The 17,103-nt window shown below is 46.8% G+C and overlaps 1 protein-coding gene across 2 annotated transcripts in view; it reads left to right on the forward strand.

Moving 5' to 3' along the window:
- Positions 1-17,103, forward strand: part of LOC135556267 (transforming growth factor beta receptor type 3-like) — a 148,213-nt gene that overhangs the window by 64,067 nt on the left and 67,043 nt on the right. For both annotated transcript variants that reach the window (XM_064989329.1, XM_064989328.1), the window contains exon 4: positions 11,042-11,179. In XM_064989329.1, coding sequence (XP_064845401.1) covers positions 11,042-11,179 — 138 coding nt within the window. The remainder of the gene's footprint in view (positions 1-11,041; positions 11,180-17,103) is intronic.

Below are 17,103 nucleotides of genomic sequence, written 5' to 3' on the forward strand. Positions count from 1 at the left end.
GGCAGTGATCGCTGAGATCCTGGTTGAAGACGGCGGAGGTGTATTTGGAGGTCCAGTTGGTCAGGATGACGTCTATGAGGGTGCCCTTGTTTAGAGATTTAGGGTTGTATCTGGTGGGTTCCTTGATGATTTGTGTGAGATTGATGGCATCTAGCTTAGATTGTAGGACTGCCGGGGTGTTAAGCATATCCCAGTTCAGGTCACCTAACAGATAAACTCTGAAGCTAGATGGGGGGCGATCAGTTCACAAATGGTGTCCAGGGCACAGCTGGGAGCTGAGGGAGGTCGGTAGCAGGGGGCAACAGTGAGAGACTTATTTCTGGAGAGAGTAATTTTTAAGATTAGTAGTTCGAACTGTTTGGGTACGGACCTGGAAAGTATGACATTACTTTGCAGGCTCTCAGATTTCTGGGCATGGTAGAATATATTCAGGGCATAATGCGCAGACAGGGGTATGGTGGGGTGCGGGTACAGTGGAGGTAAGCCCAGGCACTGGGTGATGATGAGAGAGGTTGCATCTCTGGACATGCTGGTTGTAATGAGTGAGGTCACCGCATGTGTGGGAGGTGGGACAAAGGGGGTGCCAGGGGTATGAAGAGTGGATCTAGGGGCTCCATTGTAAACTAAAACAATCATAACTAACCTGAACAACAGTATACAAGGCATATTGACATTTGAGAGAGACATATAGGGAAGCATACAGTAATCACAGGTGTTGAATTGGGAGAGCTAGCTAAAACAGTAGGTGAGACAACAACAGCTAATCAGCTAGCACAACAACAGCAGGTAAAATGGCGTTGACTAGGCAGGGAGGGTCAGATTAACTACACACAGAGACTGAGTGCGGCTGGGGCCGACAGATGAAACATAAACAAGCAGAATGGAGTACCGTGATTAATGGACAGTCCAGAATGCATCAGCTATGTAGCCAGGTGATCAGTGTCCAGGGGGCAGCGGTGGATGGGGCAGGGAAGCGGAAGGTGCAGAAGGTAAAGCCGCTAGCAGTGGCTAACCATGGCTAAATAGCTTGTAGCTAGTTAGCTTCTGGAGGTTCTTGAATGTGTTCTAAAAATTAAAAAATAACAGCAGATTCCGTATCACATTGAGTGGGGCAGGTTACCGGGAGGTATAATCAAATTAAAAATCTAAAAGAGATTGAAAGTAAATATGGGTCCAGTGAGTGGTTGGGCTGGCTGGGGACGCGGTGATTCAGACAGTTAGCAGGCCTGTGCTAACAAGCTAAAAGTTAGTAGGCCGTGGCTAAACAAGCTAGCAGTTAGCAGACAGGGGCTGAGCAAGCTAGCAGTTAGCAGGCCAAATTAGCAAACAAGCAGATAGCAAGGGGTTGAGTCTGTTTATGCCTCTTCATGCGTTGACATCGATAGACCGGTCGTGGGTCCTGATACTGTAGCCCAGGAGTATGCTTCGGTGGTAGCGCAGGAGCTCTGGCCGGGCTAGCTTCAAGCTCAGTGGATGGAAACGCTAGCCAGGAGTAATCATCCGGGGTTGCGGTTAGCTAGTTAGCTAGTTGTGAAGATCCAGATGAGAATGTTCCGTTTGCGGTGGGAATCCGGGGATAAAAATAAAAATAATAGGTCCGTTATGCTCTGGTTAGAGTCACGTTGTTCGAACTGGCGAGAGCTTTCCGAGCTAAAGGTTAGCTGAAGACCGCTAGCAATGGTTTGCTGACTGATAGCTGGTAGTTAGCTGGCTAGCTTCAGTTGAGGGGTTCCAGATCCAAAGTAAATATATATACTTTAGAAAAAAAGCAGATCCACGCTACATTGGGTGAGGCGGGTTGCAGGAGAGTATTTAGATGTTGAGGTTTCGCAAAATGTTTTAAAAGATATGCGAAGAAGAATATGTTTAAAAACTATTTAAAAAAAAAAATATTTACAAGGGACACGACAGGACGTCCGACTGCTACGCCATCTTGGTTCACAATTAAACTGAATTAAACTCAATTAAAAGAATGGCATCAAACGCATGGAAACGATGTGTTTGATCTATTTGATACCATTCCACTCCAGCCATTCCGCTCCAGCCATTACCACGAGCCCATCCTTCCCAATGAAGGTGACACCAACCTCCCGTGACGCCCAGGTAACCTTGCACAGCGCATATACAGATGAAGTCAGACGTTTACATACACCTTAGCCAAATACATTTAAACTCAGTTTTTCACAATTCCTGACATTTAATCCTAGTAAAAATTCCCTGTTTTAGGTCAGTTAGGATCACAACTTTTTTTTAAAGAATGTGACGTGTCAGAATAATAGTAGAGAGAGTGATTTATTTCAGCTTTTATTTCTTTCATCACATTCCCAGAGGGTCAGAAGTTTACATACACTCAATTAGTATTTGGTAGCATTGCCTTTAAATTGTTTAACTTGGGTCAAACATTTCAGGTAGCCTTCCAGAAGCTTCCCACAATAAGTTGGGTAAATTTTGTCCCATTCCTCCTGACAGAGCTGGTGTAACTGAGACAGATATGTAGTTCTCCTTGCTCACACACGCTTTTTCAGTTCTTCCCACACATTTTCTATGGGATTGAGGTCAGGGCTTTGTGATGGCCACTACAATACTTTGGCTTTGTTGTCCTTAATTGCCACAACTTTGGAAGTATGTTTGTGTCCATTGTCCATTTGGACACCCATTTGCGAGCTTGCAAGCTTTAACTTCCTGACTGATGTTTTGAGATGTTGCTTCAATATATCCACATAATTTTCCTTTTTTATTATGCCATCTATTTTGTGAAGTGCACCAGTCCCTCCTGCAGCAAAGCAATGCCACAACATGATGCTGCCACCCCTGTGCTTCATAGTTGGGATGGTGTTCAAGCCTCCCCTTTTCCTCCAAACATAACAATGGTCATTATGGCCAAACAGTTCTATTTTTGTTTCATCAGACCAGTGGACATTTCTCCAAAAAGTACAATCTTTGTCCCCATGTGCAGTTGCAAACCGTAGTCTGGCTTTTTTATGGAAGTTTTGGAGCAGTGGCCTCTTCCTTGCTGAGCAGCCTATCATGTTATGTCAATATAGGACTCATTTTTACTGTGGATATAGATACTTTTGTAAATGCTTCCTCCAGCATCTTCACAAGGTCCTTTGCTGTTTTTCTGGGATTGATTTGCACTTTTCGCACCAAAGTATGTTCATCTCTAGGAGGCAGAACGCGTCTCCTTCCTGAGCGGTATGGCGGCTGCGTGGTGCCATGGTGTTTATACTTGCGTACCATTCTTTGTACAGATGAACGTGGTACCTTCAGGCGTTTGTAAATGCTCCCAAGGATGAACCAGACTTGTGGAGGTCTCCAAGTAAAGAGGCACCTAGTTTGAAGGTAGGCCTTGAAATGCATCCACAGGTACACCTTCATTTGACTCAAATGATGTCAATTAGCCTATCAGAAGCTTCTAAAACGAGTTTTAATGACTCCAGCCTAAGTGTAATTAAACTTCCGACTTCAACTGTACCTGTAAGCCTGGGATATCAACGATTCAAACTTTGCCTGTGTGGGAGTGACCTACTGAGTAATGTATTTGTCATCAATTAATTTTTGCAGCTCACACGACTGTGAGGTGTGGGGAAAAGGGTTAGGGTGAAGTTATTGGTTGGTAAATTAAGCCCATGCCTATGCGCCAGAAGTTTCTCTCTGTCTTTCTGTATTGGCTAATGAAGGCCAAGTTTGACGCTTTGGTGAACCAAAGCCTCAAGTCTTTCCACATTTGCGCGGAAGTGTCTGTGAACAAGACACCTTTTCTGTAGTCAAATGACCAAATCACCCCCTAGTGGCCTCATGGGTGGAATGTTATTAATATTTTTCATAATTTCATAGTTAATTAACATATATTTATTTTAAATGCTGAAAACCCGGTGTTTCTATGGCAAATGGTTTTGTTATATTTCAGTCTTCTGTGATGTATAGAAAATGTAATATTGGGATACAAACTCAAAATGTAATACATTTCAATTTTATAACTGACATAGTACCAGGTGTCTTCTTTTTTTTAAGACCAAAACCATGTGTGTGAGGTGTATAATTTTGTTTCAAAGTAGATTTATTTAAGACTACCAATGAACACTCTGTGTAACCATGATTTATCCCACTGCAGCAAAAGGTTAACTCCCAGGTAACAGAACACCTCTTCCAATCTGATAGTGGAGCTTAGCTCATAAAACATTGATTGTGATATATTTGTGGCCTATTTATCAAACAGCTTATTTGGTCATGGGGACCCAGCCTAGGCCAGCAGTGCAGGGCAACAACACACGTCCCAACAGTGGGAGTTGACTGGAGTTCTCCTCTCCTCGTCACTGACAGACGGCGAGAATACAATTTAATGACAGTCTGTAAGACATAGCTGAAGCCGTAGCTCACGCACGCACGTCAAGGAGAAGGGAAGATATAGTTGAAGCCGTAGCTCACGCACGCACGCACGCATGCACGCACGCACACACACGTCAAGGAGAAGGGAAGACATAGCTGAAGCCGTAGCTCACGCACGCACGCATGCACACACGCACGCACACACACGTCAAGGAGAAGGGAAGACATAGCTGAAGCCGTAGCTCACACACGCACGCGCACACACGTCAAGGAGAAGGGAAGACATAGCTGAAGCCATAGCTCACGCACGCACACACACGTCAAGGAGAAGGGAAGACATAGCTGAAGCCATAGCTCACGCACGCACACACACGTCAAGGAGAAGGGAAGACATAGCTGAAGCCGTAGCTCACCCACGCACGCATGCACGCATGCACGCACGCACGCACGCATGCACGCACGCACGCACGCACACACATGTCAAGGAGAAGGGAAGACATAGCTGAAGCCGTAGCTCACACGCACGCACACACGTCAAGGAGAAGGGAAGACATAGCTGAAGCCGTAGCTCACGCACGCACGCACACACACGTCAAGGAGAAGGGAAGACATAGCTGAAGCCGTAGCTCACGCACGCACACACACGTCAAGTAGAAGGGAAGACATAGCTGAAGCTGTAGCTCACACACGCACGCACACACACGTCAAGTAGAAGGGAAGACATAGCTGAAGCCGTAGCTCACACACGCACGCGCACACACACGTCAAGGAGAAGGGAAGACATAGCTGAAGCCATAGCTCACACACGCACGCACACACACGTCAAGGAGAAGGGAAGACATAGCTGAAGCCGTAGCTCACGCACGCACACACACGCCAAGGAGAAGGGAAGACATAGCTGAAGCCATAGCTCACGCACGCACGCACACACACGTCAAGGAGAAGGGAAGACATAGCTGAAGCCATAGCTCACACACGCACGCACACACACGTCAAGGAGAAGGGAAGACATAGCTGAAGCCATAGCTCACACACGCACGCACACACACACGTCAAGTAGAAGGGAAGACATAGCTGAAGCCATAGCTCACACACGCACACACACGGCAAGTAGAAGGGAAGACATAGCTGAAGCCGTAGCTCACACACGCTCGCACACACACGTCAAGGAGAAGGGAAGACATAGCTGAAGCCATAGCTCACACACGCACGCACACACACGTCAAGTAGAAGGGAAGACATAGCTGAAGCCATAGCTCACACACGCACACACACGTCAAGGAGAAGGGAAGACATAGCTGAAGCCATAGCTCACACACGCACGCACACACACGTCAAGGAGAAGGGAAGACATAGCTGAAGCCATAGCTCACGCACGCACACACACGTCAAGGAGAAGGGAAGACATAGCTGAAGCCATAGCTCACGCACGCACACACACGTCAAGGAGAAGGGAAGACATAGCTGAAGCCGTAGCTCACTCACTCACGCATGCACGCACGCACGCACACACATGTCAAGGAGAAGGGAAGACATAGCTGAAGCCGTAGCTCACACACGCACGCACACACGTCAAGGAGAAGGGAAGACATAGCTGAAGCCGTAGCTCACACACGCACGCACACACACGTCAAGGAGAAGGGAAGACATAGCTGAAGCCGTAGCTCACGCACGCACACACATGTCAAGTAGAAGGGAAGACATAGCTGAAGCCGTAGCTCACACGCACGCACACACACGTCAAGTAGAAGGGAAGACATAGCTGAAGCCGTAGCTCACACACGCACGCGCACACACACGTCAAGGAGAAGGGAAGACATAGCTGAAGCCATAGCTCACACACGCACGCACACACACGTCAAGGAGAAGGGAAGACATAGCTGAAGCCGTAGCTCACGCACGCACACACACGCCAAGGAGAAGGGAAGACATAGCTGAAGCCATAGCTCACGCACGCACGCACACACACGTCAAGGAGAAGGGAAGACATAGCTGAAGCCGTAGCTCACACACGCACGCACACACACGTCAAGGAGAAGGGAAGACATAGCTGAAGCCGTAGCTCACGCACGCACACACACGTCAAGGAGAAGGGAAGACATAGCTGAAGCCGTAGCTCACGCACGCACACACATGTCAAGTAGAAGGGAAGACATAGCTGAAGCCGTAGCTCACACACGCACGCACACACACGTCAAGTAGAAGGGAAGACATAGCTGAAGCCGTAGCTCACACACGCACGCGCACACACACGTCAAGGAGAAGGGAAGACATAGCTGAAGCCATAGCTCACGCACGCACGCACACACACGTCAAGGAGAAGGGAAGACATAGCTGAAGCCATAGCTCACACACGCACGCACACACACGTCAAGGAGAAGGGAAGACATAGCTGAAGCCATAGCTCACACACGCACGCACACACACGTCAAGTAGAAGGGAAGACATAGCTGAAGCCATAGCTCACACACACACACACACGTCAAGTAGAAGGGAAGACATAGCTGAAGCCGTAGCTCACACACGCTCGCACACACACGTCAAGGAGAAGGGAAGACATAGCTGAAGCCATAGCTCACACACGCACGCACACACACGTCAAGTAGAAGGGAAGACATAGCTGAAGCCATAGCTCACACACGCACACACACGTCAAGGAGAAGGGAAGACATAGCTGAAGCCATAGCTCACACACGCACGCACACACACGTCAAGGAGAAGGGAAGACATAGCTGAAGCCATAGCTCACGCACGCACACACACGTCAAGGAGAAGGGAAGACATAGCTGAAGCCATAGCTCACGCACGCACACACACGTCAAGGAGAAGGGAAGACATAGCTGAAGCCATAGCTCACGCACGCACACACACGTCAAGGAGAAGGGAAGACATAGCTGAAGCCGTAGCTCACGCACGCACGCATGCACGCATGCACGCACGCACGCACGCACACACATGTCAAGGAGAAGGGAAGACATAGCTGAAGCCGTAGCTCACACACGCACGCACACACGTCAAGGAGAAGTGAAGACATAGCTGAAGCCGTAGCTCACACACGCACACACACGTCAAGGAGAAGGGAAGACATAGCTGAAGCCGTAGCTCACGCACGCACACACACGTCAAGTAGAAGGGAAGACATAGCTGAAGCCGTAGCTCACACGCACGCACACACACGTCAAGTAGAAGGGAAGACATAGCTGAAGCCGTAGCTCACACACGCACGCGCACACACACGTCAAGGAGAAGGGAAGACATAGCTGAAGCCGTAGCTCACACACGCACGCACACACACGTCAAGGAGAAGGGAAGACATAGCTGAAGCCGTAGCTCACGCACGCACACACACGTCAAGGAGAAGGGAAGACATAGCTGAAGCCGTAGCTCACGCACGCACACACACGTCAAGTAGAAGGGAAGACATAGCTGAAGCCGTAGCTCACACACGCACGCACACACACGTCAAGTAGAAGGGAAGACATAGCTGAAGCCGTAGCTCACACACGCACGCGCACACACACGTCAAGGAGAAGGGAAGACATAGCTGAAGCCATAGCTCACGCACGCACGCACGCACACACACGTCAAGGAGAAGGGAAGACATAGCTGAAGCCATAGCTCACACACGCACGCACACACACGTCAAGGAGAAGGGAAGACATAGCTGAAGCCGTAGCTCACACACGCACGCGCACACACACGTCAAGGAGAAGGGAAGACATAGCTGAAGCCATAGCTCACGCACGCACGCACACACACGTCAAGGAGAAGGGAAGACATAGCTGAAGCCATAGCTCACACACGCACACACACGTCAAGTAGAAGGGAAGACATAGCTGAAGCCGTAGCTCACACACGCTCGCACACACACGTCAAGGAGAAGGGAAGACATAGCTGAAGCCATAGCTCACACACGCACGCACACACACGTCAAGTAGAAGGGAAGACATAGCTGAAGCCATAGCTCACACGCACACACACGTCAAGGAGAAGGGAAGACATAGCTGAAGCCATAGCTCACACACGCACGCACACACACGTCAAGGAGAAGGGAAGACATAGCTGAAGCCATAGCTCACACACGCACGCACACACACGTCAAGTAGAAGGGAAGACATAGCTGAAGCCATAGCTCACACACGCACGCACACACACGTCAAGTAGAAGGGAAGACATAGCTGAAGCCGTAGCTCACACACGCTCGCACACACACGTCAAGTAGAAGGGAAGACATAGCTGAAGCCGTAGCTCACTCACGCACACACACGTCAAGGAGAAGGGAAGACTTAGCTGAAGCCGTAGCTCACGCACGCACACGCACACGCACGTCAAGGAGAAGGGAAGACATAGCTCGCTCATAGCTCCACACTGGAGTTGTGGGTAACAGAGGCTTGCTCCATCGCTCGTAAAAAACAAAAATAAATGTTTTTCCTCAGCGCTCCTAACAAAGCCTCCAGTGTGTGAGCGTTCAGATAGCACCGTCCAGAGAGAGACCACGTATTAGAGCTGAGTTACTGCCTTCCCCGGCGATTCACAGCTCACGGTCATACAGGCTCATTGAGATTATCAGTGCAGTTAGTGTATATAAACACACAAAAAATAAAAAGACAACAATCCGTAACATTATAGCTCTGTAATTGAGCAGGAACAGTCAACAGAGTGGTCTGCAATGTTTTGATAACATTGATACCACAAAAATAGCCGCAGTAAAGAACAAGCTCTGCTATTTGCCGAGTGAAGCAGCTGTGTGAAATGAAAGGGGCTGGTGGTTTTAATGCACTGTATTTGACCCTACGCTGACTCTTACATTTTATACTGTGGGTTCCTCCCCTTAGCTCTGTAAAGGTTCCGGTTCCTAATTTCGGTGTGTTTCGCAGTGTTATGCTGTGTTACTCCCACACCTGGTGGAAATGGCTCCAATCATAGCAATGCTAATGACAACAACCGCAATTTGATGTAAATTGTATATGGCACAGTAATGTCACTATTCCTGCATTTATCAAGTTGCAGTTGTTGACACAAGCGTTTATGACATGCTTTTGTACTGCTTATGACCCCTTGACTTTTTCCACATTTTGTTACATTACAGTCTTATTCTAAAATTGATTTAAAATGTTTTTTTTTTAAATCCTTCATCAATCTACACACAATACCCCACAATGACAATGCAAAAACAGGTTTTTAGAATTCTTTGCAAATGTATATGGGAAAAAATGGCACATTTACATAAATATTCAGACCCTTTACTCAGTACTTTGTTGAAGCATCTTTGGCAGCGATTACAGCCTTGAGTCTTCTTGGGTATGACGCTACAATCTCTGTCAAGTTGGATGGGGAGCATCGCTGCAGAGCAATTTATGTTCGATCAGGTTCGAGACTTGTCCGAAAGGCACTCCTGCATTGTCTTGGCTGTGTGCTAAGGGTCGTTGTCCTGTTGGAAGGTGAACCTTCGCCCCCAGTCAGAGGTCCTGAGTGCTCTGGAGCAGGTTTTCATCAATGATCTCTCTGTATTTTGCTCCTTTCATCTTTACCTCAATCCTGACTAGTCTCCCAGTCCCTGCCGCTGAAAAACATCCCACAGCATGATGCTTCCACCACCATGCTTCACCGTAGGGATGGTGCCAGGTTTCCTCCAGATGTGATGCTTGGCATTCAGGCTTGGTTTCATCAGACCAGAGAATCTTGTTTCTCATGGTCTGAGATTCCTTTATGTGCCTTTTGGAAAACTCCAAGCAGGCTGTTATGTGCCTTTTACTGAGGAGTGGATTCCGTCTGGCCACTCTACCACAAAGGCCTGATTGGTGGAGTGCTGCAGAGATGGTTGTCCTTGTCCTTCTGTAAGGTTCTCCCATCTCCACATAGGAACTCTGAAGATCTGTCAGAGTGACCATCAGGTTCTTGGTCATCTCCCTGACCAAGGCCCTTCTCCCCCGATTGCTCAGTTTGGCCAAGCGGCCAGCTCTAGGAAGAGTCTTGGTGGTTCCAAACTTCTTCCATTTAAGAATGATGGAGGCCACTGTGTTCTTGGGGACCTTCAATGTTGCAGACATTTTTTGGTACCCTTCCCCAGATCTGTGCCTCGACACAATCCTGTCTCGGAGTTCTAACGACAATTCCTCCGACCTCATGGCTTGTTTTGTACTCTGACATGCACTGTCAACTGTGGGACCGTATATAGACATGTGTGTGCATTTCCAGATCATGTCCAATCAGTTGAATTGACCACAGGTGGACTCAAATCAAGTTGTCTTAACACCTCAAGGATGATCAATGGAAACAGGATGGACCTGAGCTCAGTTTCGAGTCTCATAGCAAAGGGTCTGAATAATTATGTAAATAAGGTATTTCTGTTTTCCCTCAAAACCCGTATGTATGCGCTTTGTCATTATGGGGTATTGTGTGTAGCTTGATGAGTAAAAAAATTAAATGTAATCAATTTTAGAATAAGGCTGTAACGTAACAAAATGTTGAGAGAGGGAAGGGGTTAGAATACTGCCTGAATGCACTGCATGTCCTGCTTTCTCCTACCCCGAGGACCAAATTGAAAATACAGGTTCTTCTGGGATTTCTGTCCTTTAACAATACTACTTTTACCCCATTTCATCAATCACGGGGGTTGAATGTCATGAAGTCCTTATCTACTGTAGGTACCCTTCATATAAAGTGTTATCTAATGTCCTCTAACCTTTTCCTGCTGTCGTCCTGTTCCCAGGTGGAGCTGCACCTGAAGCCCATCCAGTCCCTACTAGTGCACCAGAAGCCCCTGGTGTTTGTGCTAAACTCTCCGCAGCCTGTGGTCTGGGACATCAGGACAGAGAAACTAGCCCTGGGCATCAAACACATCTTCCATGTAAGTCAAGATTGAACTAAGTTCCCCTACCAATCTCTCTCTCGCTCGCTCTCGCTCTCTCCTTCTCTCTCTCGCTCTCTCACCCTCTGTCATTCTATTTCTCTCTGTCACTCTCTCTCTCTCTGTGTGTGTGTGTGTGTGTCCCACTCCATTAGGTCCATTTCCAATTTCTCTCTCTCTTAGTCCACTTACTTCCATGTATTTATTTCCTCATACCATTCTTTATTAACATTCAGGCGTCGTCCACTTTTCTCCGTGAGACGTTAAGGAAGTAATTATTTTGCAGAGGAAACCTGTGCTACGTTATGGTCTAGACGAGAAGAGCTCTCAGCTGTTGGGTTACAGATTTATCATGTGTTACACACAGTCTGTGGACAACAACAACCCCAGTCTGTGGACAACAACAACCAACCACACATGCAGGCAAACAGACAGACACACACACACACTCTCCCACATGCCCTGTGGTGAGACGTTAATGTCTGTGTGGCAGTAGTTAATGTGTAATGTGCAGTAGTGGTTTATCCATGGATACAGGCTCTTCCTTACACTGTGCAGACACACACCCTTTCCACTTCCTCTTGTTGTAAACCCTAATAATCAGTGACAGACATACACCACTTTAATGGCTAACACACCACTGCTTTGGGACTTTGTTGCTATCAACCCTCAAGTGATTAGTGAACTCTTGTTTAAATGCCAAATGATAGGCTATAGGTTGGCATGGACTATATGCTAAGCCTGTTCCCAGATCTGTTTAAGTGCTGTCTTGCCAATTCCTACGGTCATTGTCACACCAGGCTACATTATGCTACGCTCATCCAGTGTCCCATAGAGAGTTGTGTGCTGGCCGGAAACCCTCTGACACAGTCGGGGATGAAGCGTATTTATACTAGAAGATAAAGTGGGTCGGTGACATCAGCTCTGTTGGCACTGGAGTCCCTAACAACATTGTTTTTCAATCTGGCTTTTAAACAGTGGAGGGCTGTTCCCTCCCTCCTCCCCTTCTTTCTCTCCCTCCTCTCCCTCCCTCCTTCCATCCTTAACTCCATCCAAACAATCTTGTTGATGGCTGGGCAGCGGTACAAATCATCCAGGGCGTCACACACACACACACACACACACACACACACACACACACACACACACACACACACACACACACACACACCGATGGGGAGGAGGTTTCTTGAAGGAATATTGGGAAGCAGCAGGCCCCAGCAGGCCCCCTAGACAGCTAGCCATATTTAGTAATGATACCAGAGGAGACCAGAGGGCTTCTCTCTCTCTCTCTCTCTCGCTCTCTCTCTCTGTGAGACTTAATGAGAAAATGAGGGTAAGACACTGTATCACATGAGACAATCCCAGAGAAATTAGTGCATGGCTTAACTCAACCATGCTGCCGTGCCATAAATGCTGTGAAAACGTTAATGTAGCTCATGGTTCTTCTGAAATAATCATTGTTAACACCATAGCATTCCACAAGTGTAACGACTTTCTTCTGTTGAAGGAGGAGCGGACCAAAATGCAGCGTGATGGTTACTCATGTTTATTGAATGAAAGTAGACTAGATGTGAAATAACTGAACATGTACAAAAACAACAGACGGAAATGTGAAAAAACTATACAGCCTGTCTGGTGAAACTAAACACAGAGACAGGAACAATCACCCACGACACACTCAAAGAATATGGCTGCCTAAATATGGTTCCCAATCAGAGACAATGATAATCACCTGACTCTGATTGAGAACCGCCTCAGGCAGCCATAGACTATACTAGACATCCCACAAAACCCCAAGACAAAAACACACCACAATAGCCCATGTCATACCCTGGCCTGACCGAATAAATGAAGAATAAACATAATATATTTTGACCAGGGCGTGACAACAAGAATGCGACATCAGGCACTAATTCATATTATTTCCATATGTGGCGGTGATGTGTTCTCATTGCATGCAAAACATCCACCATGAAAACCAGAGTCCATACAATGTTTAACACAGACACTCACATGTACGTACGCACACACACACGTCCAAACTGAGCCTGAAATCCGACCTTCGACGGTGGGACGACCTTGCAAAAAGAAGACTAGGACTCCGTCATCACCTCTGTGTTGAGTAGGATTACTGTAATTATGTGAAGTTAGCTAGCTGATGTGCTAACATCCATCCACCTTCTGTTTCCCAGCATATTGCCTTGAGCAGATAAACCATTATAGCCATATTACAGACCAGACCTGGGTTCAAATACTTTTTGACATCGTTCAAAAAACATCCGCTTGGGATTGTTTGAGTTACTTGGCGCAATGGAACCAGTAGACAAGTTGCACATTTCAAACCCCGCCCATCTGGCTCTCCAGGCAGGCTAATACAAGCACTTAAAGAATTTGAAATATTTCAAATAGTACTTGAACCCAGGTCTAAAACAGACGCAAACCCCAGCCTCAGTCTGTCTCGGTCTTAACCACAGACTCAGGTTTCACTGTGACACCCCTAGTGAATACATCAAACAGTGTGACAACATGAGAACTAAATTCCAGTTATTTCCTGTACTAAGTGGAAATGCTTCCATGTAAGATTGAAAACTGGGATGTAGTTCATTCAGATGAATTGGCATACAGGCTGCTTACGTTTTCAGAGCTGTAAACTTGAATTCTACCTGCGGTTAGAGCCAGTCTTCTCTTGTGTGCATCCCAAATGGCACCCTACTCCTTTATAGTGCAGGCTCTGGTCAAACGTCGTGCACTATATAGGGATAGGGTGCCATTGGGGATATCGTCTCAGAGGGAGCCATTAGCAGGTCAACAGTGTAGTGAATGTCTCCTCATCAGACATATAACAGCTGACAACAGCCATGAGGCCCAGCCCACAGCCTACAGTACAGTACTAGGCTAGCCGACCTTATTCTGTAGTGTAACTAATGTTGTTAGACGTTGGATCTGACATGGGGCCCTGTGCCTGCTTTCCCACTGTCAAGGGGAGGGATCGGACTCCTCCCTGGTGACAGTTTTACTGTTCAGAGATATTTTAATGTACACTCATAAGATTTACAGTATCATATACAGTGGGGAGAACAAGTATTTGATACACTGCTGATTTTGCAGGGTTTCCTACTTACAACGCACGTAGAGGTCTTTTAAATGTTTTTTTTATCATAGGTACACTTCAACTGTGAGAGACGGAATCTAAAACAAAAATCCAGAAAATCACATTGTATGATTTTCAAGTAATTCATTTGCATTTTATTGCTTGACGTAAGTATTTGATACATCATAAAAGCAGAACTTAATATTTGGTACAGAAACCTTTGTTTGCAATTACAGAGATCATATGTTTCCTGTAGTTCTTGACCAGGTTTGTCGCTGGGCAATACGGACTTTCAGCTCACTCCAAAGATGTTCTATTGGGTTCAGGTCTGGAGACTGGCTAGGCCACTCCAGGACCTTGAGATGCTTCTTACGAGCCACTCCTGGAAGACCCAGCCACGACCCATCTTCAATGCTCTTACTGAGGGAAGGAGGTTGTTGGCCAAGATCCTGCGATACATGGCCCCATCCATCCTCCCCTCAATACGGTGCAGTCGTCCTGTCCCCTTTGCAGAAAAGCATGCCCAATGAATGATGTTTCCACCTCCATGCTTCACGGTTGGGATGGTGTTCTTGGGGTTGTACTCATCCTTCTTCTTCCTCCTAACATGGCGAGTGGAGTTTAGACCAAAAGTTCTATTTTTGTCTCATCAGACCACATGACCTTCTCCCATTCCTCCTCTGGATCATCTAGATGGTCACTGGCAAACTTCAGACGGGCCTGGACATGCGCTGGCTTGAGCAGGGGGACCTTGCGTGCGCTGCATAATTTTAATCCATGACTGCATAGTGTGTTACTAATGGTTGTCTTTGAGACTGTGGTCCCAGCTCTCTTCAGGTCATTGACCAGATCCTGCCGTGTAGTTCTGGGCTGATCCCTCACCTTCCTCATGATCATTGATGCCCCACGAGGTGAGATCTTGCATGGAGCCCCAGACCGAGGGTGATTGACCGTCATCTTGAACTTCATCCATTTTCTAATAATTGCGCCAACAGTTGTTGCCTTCTCACCAAGCTGCTTGCTTCAATTAACAGGTGTGCATTATTTTAAGTTATTTTGTGGAATTTCTTTCCTTCTTAATGCGTTTGAGCCAATCAGTTGCATTGAGACAAGGTAGGGGTGGTATACAGACAATGGCCCTATTTGATAAAAGACCAAGTTCATATTACGGCAAGAATAGCTCAAAAAAGTAAAGAGAAACGACAGTCCATCATTGCTTCAAGACATGAAGGTCAGTCAATACGGAGAATTTCAAGAACTTTGAAAGTTTCTTCAACTGCAGTCGCAAAAACCATCAAGCGCTCTGATGAAACTGGCTGAGGATCGCCACAGGAATGGTAGACCAAGAGTTACCTCTGCTGCAGAGGATAAGTTCATTAGAGTTACCAGCCTCAGAAATTGCAGCCCAAATAAATGCTTCACAGAGTTCAAGTAACAGACACGTCTCAAAATCAACTGTTCAGAGGAGACTGTGTGAATCAGACCTTCATGGTCGAATTGCTACAAAGGAACCACTACTAAAGGACACCAATAATAATAAGATACTTGCTTGGGCCAAGAAACATGAGCAATGGACATGAGACCGGTGGAAATTTGTCCTTTCGTCTGGAGTCCAAATTGGAGATTTTTGGTTCCTAACGCCGTGTGAGACTTGACGTGAGTGTACGGATGATCTCGGCATGTGTATTTCCCACAGTAATGCATGGAGGAGGTGGTGTTATGGTGTGGGGTGCTTTGCTGGTGACACTGTCTTTTTCATCCAAATAGCTTACAATGTGGGAAAAAAGTATTTGATCCCCTGCTGATTTTTTACGTTTGCCCACTGACAAGGAGATGATCAGTCTATAATTTTAATGGTCCGTTTATTTGAACAGTGAGAGACAGAATAGCAACAACAAAAATCCAGAAAAACGCATGTCAAATATGTTATAAATTGATTTGCATTTTAATGAGGGAAATAAGTATTTGACCCCCTCTCAATCAGAAAGTTTTCTGGCTCCCAGGTGTCTTTTATACAGGTAACGAGCTGAGATTAGGAGCACACTCTTAAAGGGAGTGCTCCTAATCTCAGTTTGTTACCTGTATAAAAAACACCTGTCCACAGAAGCAATCAATCAATCAGATTCCTAACTCTCCACCATGGCCAAGACCAAATAGCTCTCTTAAGGATGTTAGGGACAAGATTGTAGACCTACACAAGGCTGGAATGGGCTACAAGACCATTGCCAAGCAGCTTGGTGAAAAGGTGACAACAATTGGTGTGATTATTCGCAAATGGAAGAAACACAAAAGAACTGTCAATCTCCCTCGACCTGGGGCTCCATGCAAGAGCTCACCTCGTGGAGTTGCAATGATCATGAGAATGGTTAGGAATCAGCCCAGAACTACACGGCAGGATCTTGTCTATGATCTCAAGGCAGCTGGGACCATAGTCACCAAGAAAACAATTGGTAACACACTACGCCGTGAAGGACTGAAATCCTGCAGCGCCCGCAAGGTCCCCCTGCTCAAGAAAAAACACATATATACATGCCCATCTGAAGTTTTCCAATGAACATCTGAATGATTCAGAGGACAACTGGGTGAAAGTGTTGTGGTCTGATGAGACCAAAATGGAGCTCTTTGGCATCAACTCAACTCGCCTTGTTTGGAGGAGGAGGAATGCTGCCTATGACCCCAAGAACACCATCCCCACCATCAAACATGGAGGTGGAAACATTATGCTTTGGGGGTGTTTTTCTGCTAAGGGGACAGGACAACTACATCGCATCAAAGGGACGATGGACTGGGCCATGTACCATCAAATTTTGGGTGAGAACCTCCTTCCCTC

Source organism: Oncorhynchus masou, chromosome 15, assembly GCF_036934945.1.
Source record: "Oncorhynchus masou masou isolate Uvic2021 chromosome 15, UVic_Omas_1.1, whole genome shotgun sequence".
NCBI classification, from domain to species: Eukaryota; Metazoa; Chordata; class Actinopteri; order Salmoniformes; family Salmonidae; genus Oncorhynchus; species Oncorhynchus masou.